The sequence below is a fragment of the Saccoglossus kowalevskii genome, chromosome 2, assembly GCF_978046115.1.
Source record: "Saccoglossus kowalevskii chromosome 2, keSacKowa6.1, whole genome shotgun sequence".
Taxonomy (NCBI): Eukaryota; Metazoa; Hemichordata; class Enteropneusta; family Harrimaniidae; genus Saccoglossus; species Saccoglossus kowalevskii.
The window spans coordinates 38,404,031-38,424,087 of NC_140642.1; the positions used below are offsets into that span (position 1 = coordinate 38,404,031).

At 34.1% G+C, this 20,057-nt stretch overlaps 1 protein-coding gene across 2 annotated transcripts in view; it reads left to right on the plus strand.

The window, feature by feature from the left end:
* The first annotated feature begins 1,694 nt into the window (after nucleotides 1–1,694).
* LOC144359245 (hydroxyacyl-thioester dehydratase type 2, mitochondrial-like) overlaps nucleotides 1,695–20,057 on the plus strand; it is a 41,866-nt gene continuing 23,503 nt past the window's right edge. The window contains exons 1-4 of one of the 2 annotated variants that reach the window (XM_078012499.2): nucleotides 1,695–2,693; nucleotides 5,058–5,140; nucleotides 6,331–6,431; nucleotides 7,697–8,393. In XM_078012499.2, the coding sequence (XP_077868625.2) occupies nucleotides 2,458–2,693; nucleotides 5,058–5,140; nucleotides 6,331–6,431; nucleotides 7,697–7,762 (486 nt within the window). In that variant the 5' untranslated portion in view covers nucleotides 1,695–2,457 and the 3' untranslated portion in view covers nucleotides 7,763–8,393. Of the gene's footprint in view, nucleotides 2,694–5,057; nucleotides 5,141–6,330; nucleotides 6,432–7,696; nucleotides 8,394–20,057 lie in introns of those variants that run through there. The other variant, XM_085495320.1, reaches the window with a different exon arrangement.

The window sequence follows — 20,057 nt, forward strand, 5'->3', positions numbered from 1 at the left end:
CCATGTTTATATATGGTAACGTGTATTACCCATGTTTATATATGGTAACGTGTATTGCCCATGTTTATATATGGTAACTTGTATTACCCATGTTTATATATTGTAACGTGTATTACCCATGTTTATATATGGTAACGTGTATTACCCCTGTTTATATATGGTAATGTGTATTACCCATGTTTATATATTGTAACGTGTATTACCCATCTTTATATATGGTAACGTGTATTACCCATCTTTATATATGGTAACGTGTATTACCCATTTTTTTATATATGGTAACGTGTATTATCCATGTTTATATATGGTAACGTGTATTACCCATGTTTATATATTGTAACGTGTATTACCCATGTTTATATATGGTAACGTGTATTACCCATGTTTATATATGGTAACGTGTATCACCCATGTTTATATATGGTAACGTGTATTACCCATGTTTATATATTGTAACATGTATTACCCATGTTTATATATGGTAATGTGTATTACCCACGTTTATATATTGTAACGTGTATTACCCACGTTTATATATGGTAACGTGTATTACCCATGTTTATATATGGTAACGTGTATTACCCATGTTTATATATTGTAACGTGTATTACCCATGTTTATATATGGTAACGTGTATTACCCATGTTTATATTTGGTAACGTGTATTACCCATGTTTATATATTGTAACGTGTATTACCCCTGTTTATATATGGTAACGTGTATTACCCCTGTTTATATATGGTAACATGTATTACCCATGTTTATATATTGTAACGTGTATTACCCATGTTTATATATGGTAACGTGTATTACCCATGTTTATATATGGTAACGTGTATTACCCATGTTTATATATGGTAACGTGTATTACCCATGTTTATATATTGTAACGTGTATTACCCATGTTTATATATTGTAACGTGTATTACCCATGTTTATATATGGTAACGTGTATTACCCCTGTTTATATATGGTAACGTGTATTACCCATGTTTATATATTGTAACGTGTATTACCCATGTTTATATATGGTAACGTGTATTACCCATGTTTATATATTGTAACGTGTATTACCCATGTTTATATATGGTAACGTGTATTACCCATGTTTATATATGGTAACGTGTATTACCCATGTTTATATATGGTAACGTGTATTACGCATGTTTATATATGGTAACGTGTATTACCCATGTTTATATATTGTAACGTGTATTACCCCTGTTTATATATGGTAACGTGTATTACGCATGTTTATATATAGTAACGTGTATTACCCATGTTTATATATTGTAACGTGTATTACCCTTGTTTATATATGGCAACGTGTATTACCCATGTTTATATATTTCAACGTGTATTACCCATGTTTATGTATGGTAACGTGTATTACCCATGTTTATATATTGTAACGTGTATTACCCATGTTTATATATGGTAACGTGTATTACGCATGTTTATATATGGTAACGTGTATTACCCATGTTTATATATTGTAACGTGTATTACCCATGTTTATATATGGTAACGTGTATTACGCATGTTTATATATGGTAACGTGTATTACCCATGTTTATATATTGTAACGTGTATTACCCGTGTTTATATATGGTAACGTGTATTACCCATGTTTATATATTGTAACGTGTATTACCCATGTTTATATATGTTTGTATACTCCCATTATGTTTATATATTGTAACGTGTATTACCCATCTTTATATAAATCCCTTACCCCGGATTTTACTTCACTTAAAGGGGAACCTTTCAATCCCAGGGATTTCACCAAAGAATCATAGGACACTATTGTTTATGTTATTTACAAAGTTAATCTATCTTTTGTTATCCTTTGTAATTTTAACCCAGAAAGTAAATTTGTTGTGAGATTAGACTTAAGGTAGAGATGCAGTTTACCTGACAGGTATTTTAATTAGTTAATTAGGAAACCAAGATGACCTCGCTTTCAACAAAACTATATTTTCGGAAAGCTTATTGTATGAATTTTAAAATTGATCCCGTCATTTCTTTTTTTCACCATGTTCCTTTTTTATTATTTACGTACAGCCTTGATAAATCTTGCTAAGCATTCAACAGAGAGAATGTTTGCACCCGTCATCTGTATTTTAAAATCGTTTTTTGAGTATGTTCTACTATTCACAATTCTACAAAATTTTAACAGTCTATAGCCAAGACTGTTTGGATAATAAAAAGCAAAACAAACAAAAAATTCACTCCCAAGCGCCCACGAACCTGCACCTCTACCTTAACTGGAGAGTACCCCTTTAAAGTGACGCACCAGTATCGTTGGAATAAATCGCCCATCGAACAAACAAACAACCAACCCGGAAGAACGTACTCCATGTCAGTCGTCTGTCTCCTGATCCACAAGGTCAAATGGTGTTTGTATTAGTTCTAATCTACCTTTCTATGACGAACAGTTCATTTTGCCCTCAGTTATGAATTTTACACCAGCCAAATTTATTGTAAGAGCTTTGTGTACTAAACAGACTCATTCGAATCGGTTTTGGTTTAAAATTGGCGACACAGCATCGGTTTCCAAAGCCTTTTCGGCAGCCGACGTTCAGGCGTTTGCTGATCTGTCGGGCGATACCAACCCACTGCATCTGGACGAGAACTATGCGAAAACAACGAGATACGGACGATGTATTGTACACGGAGTGTTAGTGAACGGGTAAGGAGTGTAAAAATTATAAGATCCATTTCTGTTTCGCGTTGTTTCACAATTTGTTGGTGGGATATCCGGGTGCATACAGAATACGTAGCAGACGACAAAGGGTGTTTTCATTGACTCATGCACAGATAGGGGGAGTGTAACTCGTGCTATTATATTATTGTATTTTGAAGAATAACAAAAATAACTAGTTAAATGTAATTTTCTTTGTTTGATGTCAAAAAAGTAAACTTCATGAAGATATGAATGTTTTTGTTTTTTCTATGGAAATTTATAAAACATTTACCCTGAAAGACCCTTGCACTTCATTCTAATCTACTATGAAAACGGTTTCAATCGTTATAAGGTCATTGTCGACGCCCATTACCCATAAGTCTTTGCGGGATTTCTTCAATCATTGATTGGTTTTATGCATGTGGTATGCATCCTCTGAGACATTGGGATTTGTCAAGTTCAAAGGTCGGCTGAAATTTATAAATGTTTATAAATGTATATAAATTTCAAATGGCGATTGAAAACTTGACCAATCACAATCATCTGTACGGAACTCCACTGCTGACATATAACCTTTAACCTCTCCTTGACATTGAGTCACTTTTGCGAACCCTATTCATATCAAATATTAAATGGTGGATCTGTCATAATTGCACGTAGCTTGCGTTCAAGTGATAATATATAATAAATGCAATACTTACTGTGGGGGTTGCCATCTTGAAAAACATGGCTTGAAACTAAATAAAGAGACAGGTTGGGAAAAGTTTTTTTTCAATTTCCTACAAATCAGGAAAAAAATAAACTTTCACTGCCAAAGGATTCCGCTAATAAAATTTGACCGCATTCGTCGTTTTAGCGTAGTGAATCCTTTGCAAAGGGGTGCCTAATTACACAAAAAACAGAACATTTCTCTGGTATATTTAAAACTAAAATGGCCATCCAACAGTAAGGCCCTGACGACCGTCCCTACTGTAATATAGATTCACCAAGAGTGGGTGTGGCCACTAGATGACGCCAGCGATGTACGAATGCCAACAGTTCAGTCAAAACCCAAGCAGTTAGCCAATTCTCTAGGGAGTTTTCAAATTGACTGCCCCATTACTTTTCAGACTTGCTGTAACATTCTCTGGTCACTGGTAACAAGGTGGTTGTTGCATTCATGATTGCACTCATTATTGGTACACCTATATTAAAAACCTACCTCTTATTGAACATTACAGCGGGTGCAAGATATTTACATACACCTAACTCCTGCACCCAGTAGGCAATTATCGATGGACTTGGCAACATTCCCAGACACTTTCCTAGATGCTCCAGAGACTGTTTTGGGTGCAATAAACCCGCCTATGTAACAGTTAATCATTAATATTAATTAGAACTAACTATGATGTCACAATATAATTTCTGGAATGGTCAATTTGATTTTTAACTCCCATTTTGATTTATAAAAAAGTATATTTATAAAACGTTTATAATGACCATCGCTTCATGCCTTTCACTGCATTCGTTTAAATTTATTCAAGCAAAAGAATCGCTGTAATTTCAGGCGTTTTAAACACATCTGGAATTTATCTTTTGTGTTCATGACCGTAAACCAACCAATGTTTGATGAAACTCTGAAAAGACTATGGGTAATCAGTGTTACAAATTGGTTTATATAGCCAATAAAAGCATCTTCTTATTTGAAGTACAAGCATCTTTTAGGATAAATATTTATAAATGTTCATAAAACAAATGTATACCTTCATGAATACCTGATTTATCTGTAAATTAGTCACATTTATTTAATTATCACTAACTGTGTGGCACATTAAAAAACAGAGGTGCCATTTGCTAGAGAATCATTTGACTATTCTCAGGGCAACCAAGGCATTCCTTTCATCTTTATAAAAAAATATAAATTCTAATGGCAGTAGAATACAACAAGCAAAGACAGTGGACCAGACAATCAGACCCTTCTTGTTTAGTTTGAAATGTGAAATTTATTAATATTTATAAAGATAAAGAGAAATGCTTTTTTGCACTATGAGTTTTTATTTTAATGCATGAGCAAATCACAACAGACTGACAGAATAGCTGTGGAATTCTATACCATTGTATTCTTACAATTTTATTGATTTTTCTACGGAATTGGTTGTTTTTTTGTTTTTTGTATAGATAATGCACATCATTGTAAAATATGTGATGAAGTTAGTTGACATCTTTATAAGAGTTATTCAAATACGATCAAATTCTTGTATTTTACTTGTATATACGCCATGTTTTGGCAGTACTCTGAACATTCCTGTTGCCCACCCATTGACACATGTGCAGTTATAACGACAATAAAGTTCCATTAATAAACTGATGATGCATAATTTTATGTTTTAGATTGATATCAGCTGTGTTTGGTACTAAGTTACCTGGTCGGAGTGTTATTTTTGTGTCACAAAATCTAAAGTTTACAGCTCCAGGTATGTAACATTGTTACAATACGAAACTGATGCTTTTCATGAGATGTACATATAGGATTTTAGTACTGTAAAGGGGTTAATTATTCACTGGGTTTTAATTTAGCTTATTTCGCTGACTGGAAAAATGCACTAAATTAAAACACAGTGAATATGTAAAATTGAGCATAGGACACATTATCTAAATGACGAAAGCGTGAATTTAAAACCCACTGAATATGCCTGAAATGGTAAATCAGTGAAATTTAAACCCAGTGAAAATTAGTCATTTTACAGTATTACAGTATTGAATATACATCATGGAGACAACCTAGATTTCATCATAAAAGTAGTACTGGTAAATAAATACATAAATATTAGTTTATAAAGTTCCACTTCATTTTAATTTTGAGAGGCATATAACATTACAAATATATCCAGGCATGTTGAGGAGGAAACTATTTTCTGCCTTGAAACTAAAAAAAACACAGGGAATTAAGAAACTATTCAACTCATTCCCTGTGCTTACTACCTAGTGTGCATATACATGTTCTATTGTGGAATCTGTTAGAGATTCCATTTTATAGTTGTTGTGTGTGCTCTTAGGTTCTTTTGTTTTACTTTTATCTCACACAGTATTTGTTTCCTTTCAATTTTGACTCCCCTGAGCACAGAATGGGAGTCTTTACTGTGGTACCAACGTTGTGCTTCAATTTAACTTTACTCCGACTTGTGACGCCAGGACCTGCATTGTGACAACCCTCAATGTTTTTTATAATTTATATTAAAGGGCGGTGATCGTCGCGCTGCACATGTGCGTCATTTGTGTTGATAAACATTGATTTTCCCACAATCCAATGTGCTCTTCTAATGGAAATCACAAATATGAGGTTTGACCTGCGCAGCAAAGGTCGATGCGCGAAGTACTGTCTTTGTGTGGAGTCCGGTCAAACCCTGGTGGCAGCCATGTTTGTTTTTATTGTTAGAGGGCGCTTACCTGCGTAATCATTCCATATTTGGAATTCGCGTTTCCTTATATGCTACGATGAAAAATACCACAAAATCACGACACGCTGGAACTTATGGCATTACGATGAAAGATGTATAATAATAGGTTTTATGAAAAAGCTTTTCTGGAGGAAATAAATTCACCCTTTAAGTTTGTTATTTCACCATATGTAACATATTTGATCTTGTTCTACATTATTGCTCAGTATTTATTGGTGAGAAAGTTACTGCCAAAGTTGAAGTTACAGGTATGGAAAAAGCCATGGTTACACTGTCCACAACTTGTACAGTTCCTGAAAATCAAAAGGTATAAGTTCTCAATTACCGCAGATTCTATGTGCCAAATGTCACAAACACATTATGGAATAGGTTGTGACCTATTTGAATGGTGTGTGCAAGGATTTCCCCATAATCATTCATTCATGAAATATAAATTCATGTTTATAATTCCCGGTTCCCAAATTTATCCGCGTTCATCGTTTGTGCACTTGCTCATATTGCGTGACATGGAGTCAATAAACCGGAAGGTAGGACAGATATGCGCAAATAGAATTACTTCGCGTGTGACGCTAATTAGGGAATCAGGAATTGATGACATTCTTATTCAACCAATCAAGTTGATGCTTTACTAGCTGATCATGTTAAGATAAAATTATATATAGCTACACATTGATGTAGTGAAGTGTACAGAAATATAATCATGTATCACAACATGATCCAGGCCTCATCAAACTCAAATACATGTGGGAATAGAAGTTTCTCTATTATTGAAATGAATCCCACCAAGAGACTTTGATCACGACATTGAGCTGTAGTCATGGAATACAGAATTGGTTTCTGTGGGGAATTGTAGGCTGTACTTGTAATTTGCATATAGAAAACAATTGTAGTGACAACAGTGACAATGTTCTGAATTGTCACCTGGCACATACATACCCTCAAGCCTGATCTAACTGTTATTGACAATCCAGTGTTGGAACTGCTTCATGTAGATACCACACATCTGCCAACTCACTCAAAGTTGAAACTGGGCACACAAACAATGTTCTAAGAGCAAACAGATTTTGTAGTTTTTGTAATTTTGGAAAGATGATTTTCACTTTTTATTAGTCTATCTCATATATAATGAAACAAGGTTTCAATACATGCCCAAGTTTTTTTTTGACCCTCTCGTAATACACAAAGACTAATAATGAAATAAACCACGGAAATCTAAGTCGCTATATTTTCTATGCTTTCAAATACAGAAAAACATATTTACTCACCCTCAAGCCCATTTATGATATGTATATTTGTCGCTGATGTTGTTCTTCTAGACTGAAGGCCTCTAGTATTGAATACAATATTATGTTATACAGTAGATATAGACTGAATGATATGTATATTTGTCACTGATGTTGTTCTTCTAGACTGAAGGCCTCTAGTATTGAATACAATATTATGTTATACAGTAGATATAGACTGAATGATTCCAGAAAATAAATCATCAAAGCTTGAACAAGTGGGAGAAAATTAACTTTCCACCAAACTATAAATATTGCCTAAAAACATATTATTATTATTACTATACAGGTGGTTGCAACGGGTTCTGTAAAGTTATATATTCCAAGACCCGCTGCTGACAATACAGCATCATGACTGCATCTACAAGTATTATCAAACTGTGTCCAGTGGTATCACAACTCTGCACAGAAGTCCAAACTTTAAGAATTTTCCAGAATATGCATCATTATAGCCAAAGATGCAATATTCTTTGCACAACTTCCTTTATATTTTGCATAATTTAAGAAAAATTGCTTTTACCTTAATAACAAAGCATATATCATATTTTAATGTTTCTGAACATTGCATTTGACAAGTGTACCCATGGTCTACATATATAATAAACTGTGAAATTTTTTCCGGATAATATTCAGTATAAATATTCAGTGCCATATTTTCCATAGGAACAATGACTTAGCTTCACCCCTACTCTGGCAGCCTCATAGGTCATGATTTAGTTAATGTTTTCTTCTGACATGTACCTTTATATCAAATTCTTGTGGCAAAAGTCAATGAAGAGCACATCTATATGTGCGAATATTTCAGACAGAATGATAGAAGCTGACAAAACATATGATATCAATCTATTTTGTCATAATGTGTTAACTAGAATTTCTCCATTTCAAACATTTTGTTGTATAATACTTCAATGTGATAAGCGTCTGCTCCACTGTTAAGAATGAGATTGAGCTTTTAAGTCTCAGAATAAATATTTTGAATACCTGTGCTACTCAGCATTTACATATTACCTATACCACTAAGGACACTTTTTTAAGTCTACTTGAGTTAAATTTTCAGTATAGCTTGTTGCAAACCTAGCCTGTTGATCTGTACTTTAATGCAAATCTAGCCTGGTGATGTACTAACCTGTTGTTGTATAGTTTGTTGCAAACCTAACCTGTTGTTGTATAGTTTGTTGTAAACCTATCCTGTTGTTGTATAGTTTGTTGTAAACCTAACCTGTTGTTGTATAGTTTGTTGCAAACCTATCCTGTTGTTGTATAGTTTGTTGCAAACCTAACCTGTTGTTGTATAGTTTGTTGCAAACCTATCCTGTTGTTGTATAGTTTGTTGCAAACCTATCCTGTTGTATAGTTTGTTGCAAACCTAACCTGTTGTTGTATAGTTTGTTGCAAACCTAACCTGTTGTTGTATAGTTTGTTGCAAACCTAACCTGTTGTTGTATAGTTTGTTGTAAACCTATCCTGTTGTTGTATAGTTTGTTGCAAACCTATCCTGTTGTTGTATAGTTTGTTGCAAACCTAACCTGTTGTTGTATAGTTTGTTGCAAACCTAACCTGTTGTTGTATAGCTTGTTGCAAACCTAACCTGTTGTTGTATAGTTTGTTGCAAACCTAACCTGTTGTTGTATAGTTTGTTGCAAACCTAACCTGTTGTTGTATAGTTTGTTGCAAACCTATCCTGTTGTTGTATAGTTTGTTGCAAACCTATCCTGTTGTATAGTTTGTTGCAAACCTAACCTGTTGTTGTATAGTTTGTTGCAAACCTAACCTGTTGTTGTATAGTTTGTTGCGACCTAACCTGTTTTTGTATAGTTTGTTGCAAACCTAACCTGTTGTTGTATAGTTTGTTGTAAACCTATCCTGTTGTTGTATAGTTTGTTGCAAACCTATCCTGTTGTTGTATAGTTTGTTGTAAACCTAACCTGTTGTTGTATAGTTTGTTGCAAACCTATCCTGTTGTTGTATAGTTTGTTGTAAACCTAACCTGTTGTTGTATAGTTTGTTGTAAACCTATCCTGTTGTTGTATAGTTTGTTGCAAACCTATCCTGTTGTTGTATAGTTTGTTGTAAACCTAACCTGTTGTTGTATAGTTTGTTGCAAACCTATCATGTTGTTGAATAGTTTGTTGCAAACCTAACCTGTTGTTGTATAGTTTGTTGTAAACCTATCCTGTTGTTGTATAGTTTGTTGCAAACCTTTCCTGTTGTTGTATAGTTTGTTGTAAACCTAACCTGTTGTTGTATAGTTTGTTGCAAACCTATCATGTTGTTGTATAGTTTGTTGCAAACCTATCCTGTTGTTGTATAGTTTGTTGTAAACCTAACCTGTTGTTGTATAGTTTGTTGCAAACCTATCATGTTGTTGTATAGTTTGTTACAAACCTAACCTGTTGTTGTATAGTTTGTTGCAAACCTATCCTGTTGTATAGTTTGTTGTAAACCTAACCTGTTGTTGTATAGTTTGTTGCAAACCTATCCTGTTGTTGTATAGTTTGTTGTAAACCTAACCTGTTGTTGTATAGTTTGTTGCAAACCTATCATGTTGTTGTATAGTTTGTTGCAAATCTAACCTGTTGTTGTATAGTTTGTTGTAAACCTGACCTGTTGTTGTATAGTTTGTTTGCAAACCTAACCTGTTGTTGTATAGTTTGTTGCAAACCTAACCTGTTGTTGTATAGTTTGTTGCAAACCTATCCTGTTGTTGTATACTTTGTTGCAAACCTAACCTGTTGTTGTATAGTTTGTTGCAAACCTAACCTGTTGTTGTATAGTTTGTTGCAAACCTATTCTGTTGTTGTATACTTTGTTGCAAACCTAACCTGTTGTTGTATAGTTTGTTGTAAACCTAACCTGTTGTTGTATAGTTTGTTGTAAACCTAACCTGTTGTTAAATAGTTTGTTGCAAACCTAACCTGTTGTTGTATATTTTGTTGCAAACCTAACCTGTTGTATAGTTTGTTGCAAACCTAACCTGTTGTTGTATATTTTGTTGCAAACCTATCCTGTTGTTGTATAGCTTGTTGCAAACCTAACCTGTTGTTGTATAGTTTATTGCAAACCTATCCTGTTGTTGTATAGTTTGTTGTAAACCTAACCTGTTGTTGTATAGTTTGTTGCAAACCTAACCTGTTGTTGTATAGTTTGTTGCAAACCTAACCTGTTGTATAGTTTGTTGCAAACCTAACCTGTTGTATAGTTTGTTGCAAACCTAACCTGTTGTATAGTTTGTTGTAAACCTAACCTGTTGTTGTATAGTTTGTTGCAAACCTAACCTGTTGTTGTATAGTTTGTTGCAAACCTATCCTGTTGTTGTATAGTTTGTTGCAAACCTATCCTGTTGTTGTATAGTTTGTTGTAAACCTATCCTGTTGTTGTATAGTTTGTTTGCAAACCTAACTTGTTGTTGTACAGTTTGTTGCAAACTTATCCTGTTGTTGTATAGTTTGTTTGCAAACCTATCCTGTTGTTGTATAGTTTGTTGCAAACCTATCCTGTTGTTGTATAGTTTGTTGCAAACCTATCCTGTTGTTGTATAGTTTGTTGCAAACCTATCCTGTTGTTGTATAGTTTGTTGCAAACCTGCCCTGTTGTTGTAAAGTTTGTTGCAAACCTATCCTGTTGTTGTATAGTTTGTTACAAACCTATCCTGTTGTTGTATAGTTTGTTGCAAACCTAACCTGTTGTTGTATAGTTTGTTGCAAACCTAACCTGTTGTTGTATAGTTTGTTGCAAACCTAACCTGTTGTTGTATAGTTTGTTGTAAACCTATCCTGTTGTTGTATAGTTTGTTGTAAACCTAACCTGTTGTTGTATAGTCTGTTGTAAACCTATCCTGTTGTTGTATAGTTTGTTGCAAAACTATCCTGTTGTTGTATAGTTTGTTGCAAACCTAACCTGTTGTTGTATAGTTTGTTGCAAACCTATCCTGTTGTTGTATAGTTTGTTGCAAACCTATCCTGTTGTATAGTTTGTTGCAAACCTAACCTGTTGTTGTATAGTTTGTTGCAAACCTAACCTGTTGTTGTATAGTTTGTTGCAAACCTAACCTGTTGTTGTATAGTTTGTTGTAAACCTATCCTGTTGTTGTATAGTTTGTTGCAAACCTATCCTGTTGTTGTATAGTTTGTTGCAAACCTATCCTGTTGTATAGTTTGTTGCAAACCTAACCTGTTGTTGTATAGTTTGTTGCAAACCTAACCTGTTGTTGTATAGTTTGTTGCAAACCTAACCTGTTGTTGTATAGTTTGTTGCAAACCTAATCTGTTTTTGTATAGTTTGTTGCAAACCTAACCTGTTGTTGTATAGTTTCTTGTAAACCTATCCTGTTGTTGTATAGTTTGTTGCAAACCTATCCTGTTGTTGTATAGTTTGTTGTAAACCTAACCTGTTGTTGTATAGTTTGTTGCAAACCTATCCTGTTGTTGTATAGTTTGTTGCAAACCTAACCTGTTGTTGTATAGTTTGTTGCAAACCTAACCTGTTGTATAGTTTGTTGCAAACCTAACCTGTTGTTGTATAGTTTGTTGTAAACCTATCCTGTTGTTGTATAGTTTGTTTGCAAACCTATCCTGTTGTTGTATAGTTTGTTGCAAACCTAACCTGTTGTTGTATAGTTTGTTGCAAACCTAACCTGTTGTTGTATAGTTTGTTGCAAACCTAACCTGTTGTTGTATAGTTTGTTGCAAACCTAACGTGTTGTTGTATAGTTTGTTGCAAACCTATCCTGTTGTTGTATAGTTTGTTGCAAACCTATCCTGTTGTATAGTTTGTTGCAAACCTAACCTGTTGTTGTATAGTTTGTTTCAAACCTAACCTGTTGTTGTATAGTTTGTTGTAAACCTATCCTGTTGTTGTATAGTTTGTTGCAAACCTATCCTGTTGTTGTATAGTTTGTTGTAAACCTAACCTGTTGTTGTATAGTTTGTTGCAAACCTATCATGTTGTTGTATAGTTTGTTGCAAACCTAACCTGTTGTTGTATAGTTTGTTGTAAACCTAACCTGTTGTTGTATAGTTTGTTGTAAACCTAACCTGTTGTTGTATAGTTTGTTGCAAACCTATCATGTTGTTGTATAGTTTGTTGTAAACCTAACCTGCTGTTGTATAGTTTTTTGCAAACCTATCATGTTGTTGTATAGTTTGTTGCAAACCTAACCTGTTGTTGGATAGTTTGTTGTAAACCTATCCTGTTGTTGTATAGTTTGTTGCAAAACTATCCTGTTGTTGTATAGTTTGTTGCAAACCTAACCTGTTGTTGTATAGTTTGTTGCAAACCTATCCTGTTGTTGTATAGTTTGTTGCAAACCTATCCTGTTGTATAGTTTGTTGCAAACCTAACCTGTTGTTGTATAGTTTGTTGCAAACCTAACCTGTTGTTGTATAGTTTGTTGCAAACCTAACCTGTTGTTGTATAGTTTGTTGTAAACCTATCCTGTTGTTGTATAGTTTGTTGCAAACCTATCCTGTTGTTGTATAGTTTGTTGCAAACCTAACCTGTTGTTGTATAGTTTGTTGCAAACCTAACCTGTTGTTGTATAGTTTGTTGCAAACCTAACCTGTTGTTGTATAGTTTGTTGCAAACCTAACCTGTTGTTGTATAGTTTGTTGCAAACCTAACCTGTTGTTGTATAGTTTGTTGCAAACCTATCCTGTTGTTGTATAGTTTGTTGCAAACCTATCCTGTTGTATAGTTTGTTGCAAACCTAACCTGTTGTTGTATAGTTTGTTGCAAACCTAACCTGTTGTTGTATAGTTTGTTGCAAACCTAACCTGTTGTTGTATAGTTTGTTGCAAACCTAACCTGTTTTTGTATAGTTTGTTGCAAACCTAACCTGTTGTTGTATAGTTTCTTGTAAACCTATCCTGTTGTTGTATAGTTTGTTGCAAACCTATCCTATTGTTGTATAGTTTGTTGTAAACCTAACCTGTTGTTGTATAGTTTGTTGCAAACCTATCCTGTTGTTGTATAGTTTGTTGCAAACCTAACCTGTTGTTGTATAGTTTGTTGCAAACCTAACCTGTTGTTGTATAGTTTGTTGCAAACCTAACCTGTTGTTGTATAGTTTGTTGTAAACCTATCCTGTTGTTGTATAGTTTGTTTGCAAACCTATCCTGTTGTTGTATAGTTTGTTGCAAACCTAACCTGTTGTTGTATAGTTTGTTGCAAACCTAACCTGTTGTTGTATAGTTTGTTGCAAACCTAACCTGTTGTTGTATAGTTTGTTGCAAACCTAACGTGTTGTTGTATAGTTTGTTGCAAACCTATCCTGTTGTTGTATAGTTTGTTGCAAACCTATCCTGTTGTATAGTTTGTTGCAAACCTAACCTGTTGTTGTATAGTTTGTTGCAAACCTAACCTGTTGTTGTATAGTTTGTTGTAAACCTATCCTGTTGTTGTATAGTTTGTTGCAAACCTATCCTGTTGTTGTATAGTTTGTTGTAAACCTAACCTGTTGTTGTATAGTTTGTTGCAAACCTATCATGTTGTTGTATAGTTTGTTGCAAACCTAACCTGTTGTTGTATAGTTTGTTGTAAACCTATCCTGTTGTTGTATAGTTTGTTGCAAACCTATCCTGTTGTTGTATAGTTTGTTGTAAACCTAACCTGTTGTTGTATAGTTTGTTGCAAACCTATCATGTTGTTGTATAGTTTGTTGCAAACCTATCCTGTTGTTGTATAGTTTGTTGTAAACCTAACCTGTTGTTGTATACTTTGTTGCAAACCTATCATGTTGTTGTATAGTTTGTTGCAAACCTAACCTGTTGTTGTATAGTTTGTTGCAAACCTATCCTGTTGTATAGTTTGTTGTAAACCTAACCTGTTGTTGTATAGTTTGTTGCAAACATATCCTGTTGTTGTATAGTTTGTTGTAAACCTAACCTGTTGTTGTATAGTTTGTTGCAAACCTATCATGTTGTTGTATAGTTTGTTGCAAATCTAACCTGTTGTTGTATAGTTTGTTGTAAACCTGACCTGTTGTTGTATAGTTTGTTTGCAAACCTAACCTGTTGTTGTATAGTTTGTTGCAAACCTAACCTGTTGTTGTATAGTTTGTTGCAAACCTATCATGTTGTTGTATAGTTTGTTGCAAACCTAACCTGTTGTTGTATAGTTTGTTGCAAACCTAACCTGTTGTTGTATAGTTTGTTGCAAACCTAACCTGTTGTTGTATAGTTTGTTGCAAACCTAACCTGTTGTTGTATAGTTTGTTGCAAACCTATCCTGTTGTTGTATAGTTTGTTGCAAACCTATCCTGTTGTATAGTTTGTTGCAAACCTAACCTGTTGTTGTATAGTTTGTTGCAAACCTAACCTGTTGTTGTATAGTTTGTTGCAAACCTAACCTGTTTTTGTATAGTTTGTTGCAAACCTAACCTGTTGTTGTATAGTTTGTTGTAAACCTATCATGTTGTTGTATAGTTTGTTGCAAACCTATCCTGTTGTTGTATAGTTTGTTGTAAACCTAACCTGTTGTTGTATAGTTTGTTTCAAACCTATCCTGTTGTTGTATAGTTTGTTGTAAACCTAACCTGTTGTTGTATAGTTTGTTGTAAACCTATCCTGTTGTTGTATAGTTTGTTGCAAACCTATCCTGTTGTTGTATAGTTTGTTGTAAACCTAACCTGCTGTTGTATAGTTTTTTGCAAACCTATCATGTTGTTGTATAGTTTGTTGCAAACCTAACCTGTTGTTGGATAGTTTGTTGTAAACCTATCCTGTTGTTGTATAGTTTGTTGCAAACCTATCCTGTTGTTGTATAGTTTGTTGTAAACCTAACCTGTTGTTGTATAGTTTGTTGCAAACCTATCATGTTGTTGTATAGTTTGTTGCAAACCTATCCTGTTGTTGTATAGTTTGTTGTAAACCTAACCTGTTGTTGTATACTTTGTTGCAAACCTATCATGTTGTTGTATAGTTTGTTGCAAACCTATCCTGTTGTATAGTTTGTTGCAAACCTAACCTGTTGTTGTATAGTTTGTTGCAAACCTATCCTGTTGTTGTATAGTTTGTTGTAAACCTATCCTGTTGTATAGTTTGTTGCAAACCTAACCTGTTGTTGTATAGTTTGTTGCAAACCTAACCTGTTGTTGTATAGTTTGTTGCAAACCTAACCTGTTGTTGTATAGTTTGTTGTAAACCTATCCTGTTGTTGTATAGTTTGTTGCAAACCTATCCTGTTGTTGTATAGTTTGTTGCAAACCTAACCTGTTGTTGTATAGTTTGTTGCAAACCTAACCTGTTGTTGTATAGCTTGTTGCAAACCTAACCTGTTGTTGTATAGTTTGTTGCAAACCTAACCTGTTGTTGTATAGTTTGTTGCAAACCTAACCTGTTGTTGTATAGTTTGTTGCAAACCTATCCTGTTGTTGTATAGTTTGTTGCAAACCTATCCTGTTGTATAGTTTGTTGCAAACCTAACCTGTTGTTGTATAGTTTGTTGCAAACCTAACCTGTTGTTGTATAGTTTGTTGCGACCTAACCTGTTTTTGTATAGTTTGTTGCAAACCTAACCTGTTGTTGTATAGTTTGTTGTAAACCTATCCTGTTGTTGTATAGTTTGTTGCAAACCTATCCTGTTGTTGTATAGTTTGTTGTAAACCTAACCTGTTGTTGTATAGTTTGTTGCAAACCTATCCTGTTGTTGTATAGTTTGTTGTAAACCTAACCTGTTGTTGTATAGTTTGTTGTAAACCTATCCTGTTGTTGTATAGTTTGTTGCAAACCTATCCTGTTGTTGTATAGTTTGTTGTAAACCTAACCTGTTGTTGTATAGTTTGTTGCAAACCTATCATGTTGTTGAATAGTTTGTTGCAAACCTAACCTGTTGTTGTATAGTTTGTTGTAAACCTATCCTGTTGTTGTATAGTTTGTTGCAAACCTTTCCTGTTGTTGTATAGTTTGTTGTAAACCTAACCTGTTGTTGTATAGTTTGTTGCAAACCTATCATGTTGTTGTATAGTTTGTTGCAAACCTATCCTGTTGTTGTATAGTTTGTTGTAAACCTAACCTGTTGTTGTATAGTTTGTTGCAAACCTATCATGTTGTTGTATAGTTTGTTACAAACCTAACCTGTTGTTGTATAGTTTGTTGCAAACCTATCCTGTTGTATAGTTTGTTGTAAACCTAACCTGTTGTTGTATAGTTTGTTGCAAACCTATCCTGTTGTTGTATAGTTTGTTGTAAACCTAACCTGTTGTTGTATAGTTTGTTGCAAACCTATCATGTTGTTGTATAGTTTGTTGCAAATCTAACCTGTTGTTGTATAGTTTGTTGTAAACCTGACCTGTTGTTGTATAGTTTGTTTGCAAACCTAACCTGTTGTTGTATAGTTTGTTGCAAACCTAACCTGTTGTTGTATAGTTTGTTGCAAACCTATCCTGTTGTTGTATACTTTGTTGCAAACCTAACCTGTTGTTGTATAGTTTGTTGCAAACCTAACCTGTTGTTGTATAGTTTGTTGCAAACCTATTCTGTTGTTGTATACTTTGTTGCAAACCTAACCTGTTGTTGTATAGTTTGTTGTAAACCTAACCTGTTGTTGTATAGTTTGTTGTAAACCTAACCTGTTGTTAAATAGTTTGTTGCAAACCTAACCTGTTGTTGTATATTTTGTTGCAAACCTAACCTGTTGTATAGTTTGTTGCAAACCTAACCTGTTGTTGTATATTTTGTTGCAAACCTATCCTGTTGTTGTATAGCTTGTTGCAAACCTAACCTGTTGTTGTATAGTTTATTGCAAACCTATCCTGTTGTTGTATAGTTTGTTGTAAACCTAACCTGTTGTTGTATAGTTTGTTGCAAACCTAACCTGTTGTTGTATAGTTTGTTGCAAACCTAACCTGTTGTATAGTTTGTTGCAAACCTAACCTGTTGTATAGTTTGTTGCAAACCTAACCTGTTGTATAGTTTGTTGTAAACCTAACCTGTTGTTGTATAGTTTGTTGCAAACCTAACCTGTTGTTGTATAGTTTGTTGCAAACCTATCCTGTTGTTGTATAGTTTGTTGCAAACCTATCCTGTTGTTGTATAGTTTGTTGTAAACCTATCCTGTTGTTGTATAGTTTGTTTGCAAACCTAACTTGTTGTTGTACAGTTTGTTGCAAACTTATCCTGTTGTTGTATAGTTTGTTTGCAAACCTATCCTGTTGTTGTATAGTTTGTTGCAAACCTATCCTGTTGTTGTATAGTTTGTTGCAAACCTATCCTGTTGTTGTATAGTTTGTTGCAAACCTATCCTGTTGTTGTATAGTTTGTTGCAAACCTGCCCTGTTGTTGTAAAGTTTGTTGCAAACCTATCCTGTTGTTGTATAGTTTGTTACAAACCTATCCTGTTGTTGTATAGTTTGTTGCAAACCTAACCTGTTGTTGTATAGTTTGTTGCAAACCTAACCTGTTGTTGTATAGTTTGTTGCAAACCTAACCTGTTGTTGTATAGTTTGTTGTAAACCTATCCTGTTGTTGTATAGTTTGTTGTAAACCTAACCTGTTGTTGTATAGTCTGTTGTAAACCTATCCTGTTGTTGTATAGTTTGTTGCAAAACTATCCTGTTGTTGTATAGTTTGTTGCAAACCTAACCTGTTGTTGTATAGTTTGTTGCAAACCTATCCTGTTGTTGTATAGTTTGTTGCAAACCTATCCTGTTGTATAGTTTGTTGCAAACCTAACCTGTTGTTGTATAGTTTGTTGCAAACCTAACCTGTTGTTGTATAGTTTGTTGCAAACCTAACCTGTTGTTGTATAGTTTGTTGTAAACCTATCCTGTTGTTGTATAGTTTGTTGCAAACCTATCCTGTTGTTGTATAGTTTGTTGCAAACCTATCCTGTTGTATAGTTTGTTGCAAACCTAACCTGTTGTTGTATAGTTTGTTGCAAACCTAACCTGTTGTTGTATAGTTTGTTGCAAACCTAACCTGTTGTTGTATAGTTTGTTGCAAACCTAATCTGTTTTTGTATAGTTTGTTGCAAACCTAACCTGTTGTTGTATAGTTTCTTGTAAACCTATCCTGTTGTTGTATAGTTTGTTGCAAACCTATCCTGTTGTTGTATAGTTTGTTGTAAACCTAACCTGTTGTTGTATAGTTTGTTGCAAACCTATCCTGTTGTTGTATAGTTTGTTGCAAACCTAACCTGTTGTTGTATAGTTTGTTGCAAACCTAACCTGTTGTATAGTTTGTTGCAAACCTAACCTGTTGTTGTATAGTTTGTTGTAAACCTATCCTGTTGTTGTATAGTTTGTTTGCAAACCTATCCTGTTGTTGTATAGTTTGTTGCAAACCTAACCTGTTGTTGTATAGTTTGTTGCAAACCTAACCTGTTGTTGTATAGTTTGTTGCAAACCTAACCTGTTGTTGTATAGTTTGTTGCAAACCTAACGTGTTGTTGTATAGTTTGTTGCAAACCTATCCTGTTGTTGTATAGTTTGTTGCAAACCTATCCTGTTGTATAGTTTGTTGCAAACCTAACCTGTTGTTGTATAGTTTGTTTCAAACCTAACCTGTTGTTGTATAGTTTGTTGTAAACCTATCCTGTTGTTGTATAGTTTGTTGCAAACCTATCCTGTTGTTGTATAGTTTGTTGTAAACCTAACCTGTTGTTGTATAGTTTGTTGCAAACCTATCATGTTGTTGTATAGTTTGTTGCAAACCTAACCTGTTGTTGTATAGTTTGTTGTAAACCTAACCTGTTGTTGTATAGTTTGTTGTAAACCTAACCTGTTGTTGTATAGTTTGTTGCAAACCTATCATGTTGTTGTATAGTTTGTTGTAAACCTAACCTGCTGTTGTATAGTTTTTTGCAAACCTATCATGTTGTTGTATAGTTTGTTGCAAACCTAACCTGTTGTTGGATAGTTTGTTGTAAACCTATCCTGTTGTTGTATAGTTTGTTGCAAAACTATCCTGTTGTTGTATAGTTTGTTGCAAACCTAACCTGTTGTTGTATAGTTTGTTGCAAACCTATCCTGTTGTTGTATAGTTTGTTGCAAACCTATCCTGTTGTATAGTTTGTTGCAAACCTAACCTGTTGTTGTATAGTTTGTTGCAAACCTAACCTGTTGTTGTATAGTTTGTTGCAAACCTAACCTGTTGTTGTATAGTTTGTTGTAAACCTATCCTGTTGTTGTATAGTTTGTTGCAAACCTATCCTGTTGTTGTATAGTTTGTTGCAAACCTAACCTGTTGTTGTATAGTTTGTTGCAAACCTAACCTGTTGTTGTATAGTTTGTTGCAAACCTAACCTGTTGTTGTATAGTTTGTTGCAAACCTAACCTGTTGTTGTATAGTTTGTTGCAAACCTAACCTGTTGTTGTATAGTTTGTTGCAAACCTATCCTGTTGTTGTATAGTTTGTTGCAAACCTATCCTGTTGTATAGTTTGTTGCAAACCTAACCTGTTGTTGTATAGTTTGTTGCAAACCTAACCTGTTGTTGTATAGTTTGTTGCAAACCTAACCTGTTGTTGTATAGTTTGTTGCAAACCTAACCTGTTTTTGTATAGTTTGTTGCAAACCTAACCTGTTGTTGTATAGTTTCTTGTAAACCTATCCTGTTGTTGTATAGTTTGTTGCAAACCTATCCTGTTGTTGTATAGTTTGTTGTAAACCTAACCTGTTGTTGTATAGTTTGTTGCAAACCTATCCTGTTGTTGTAT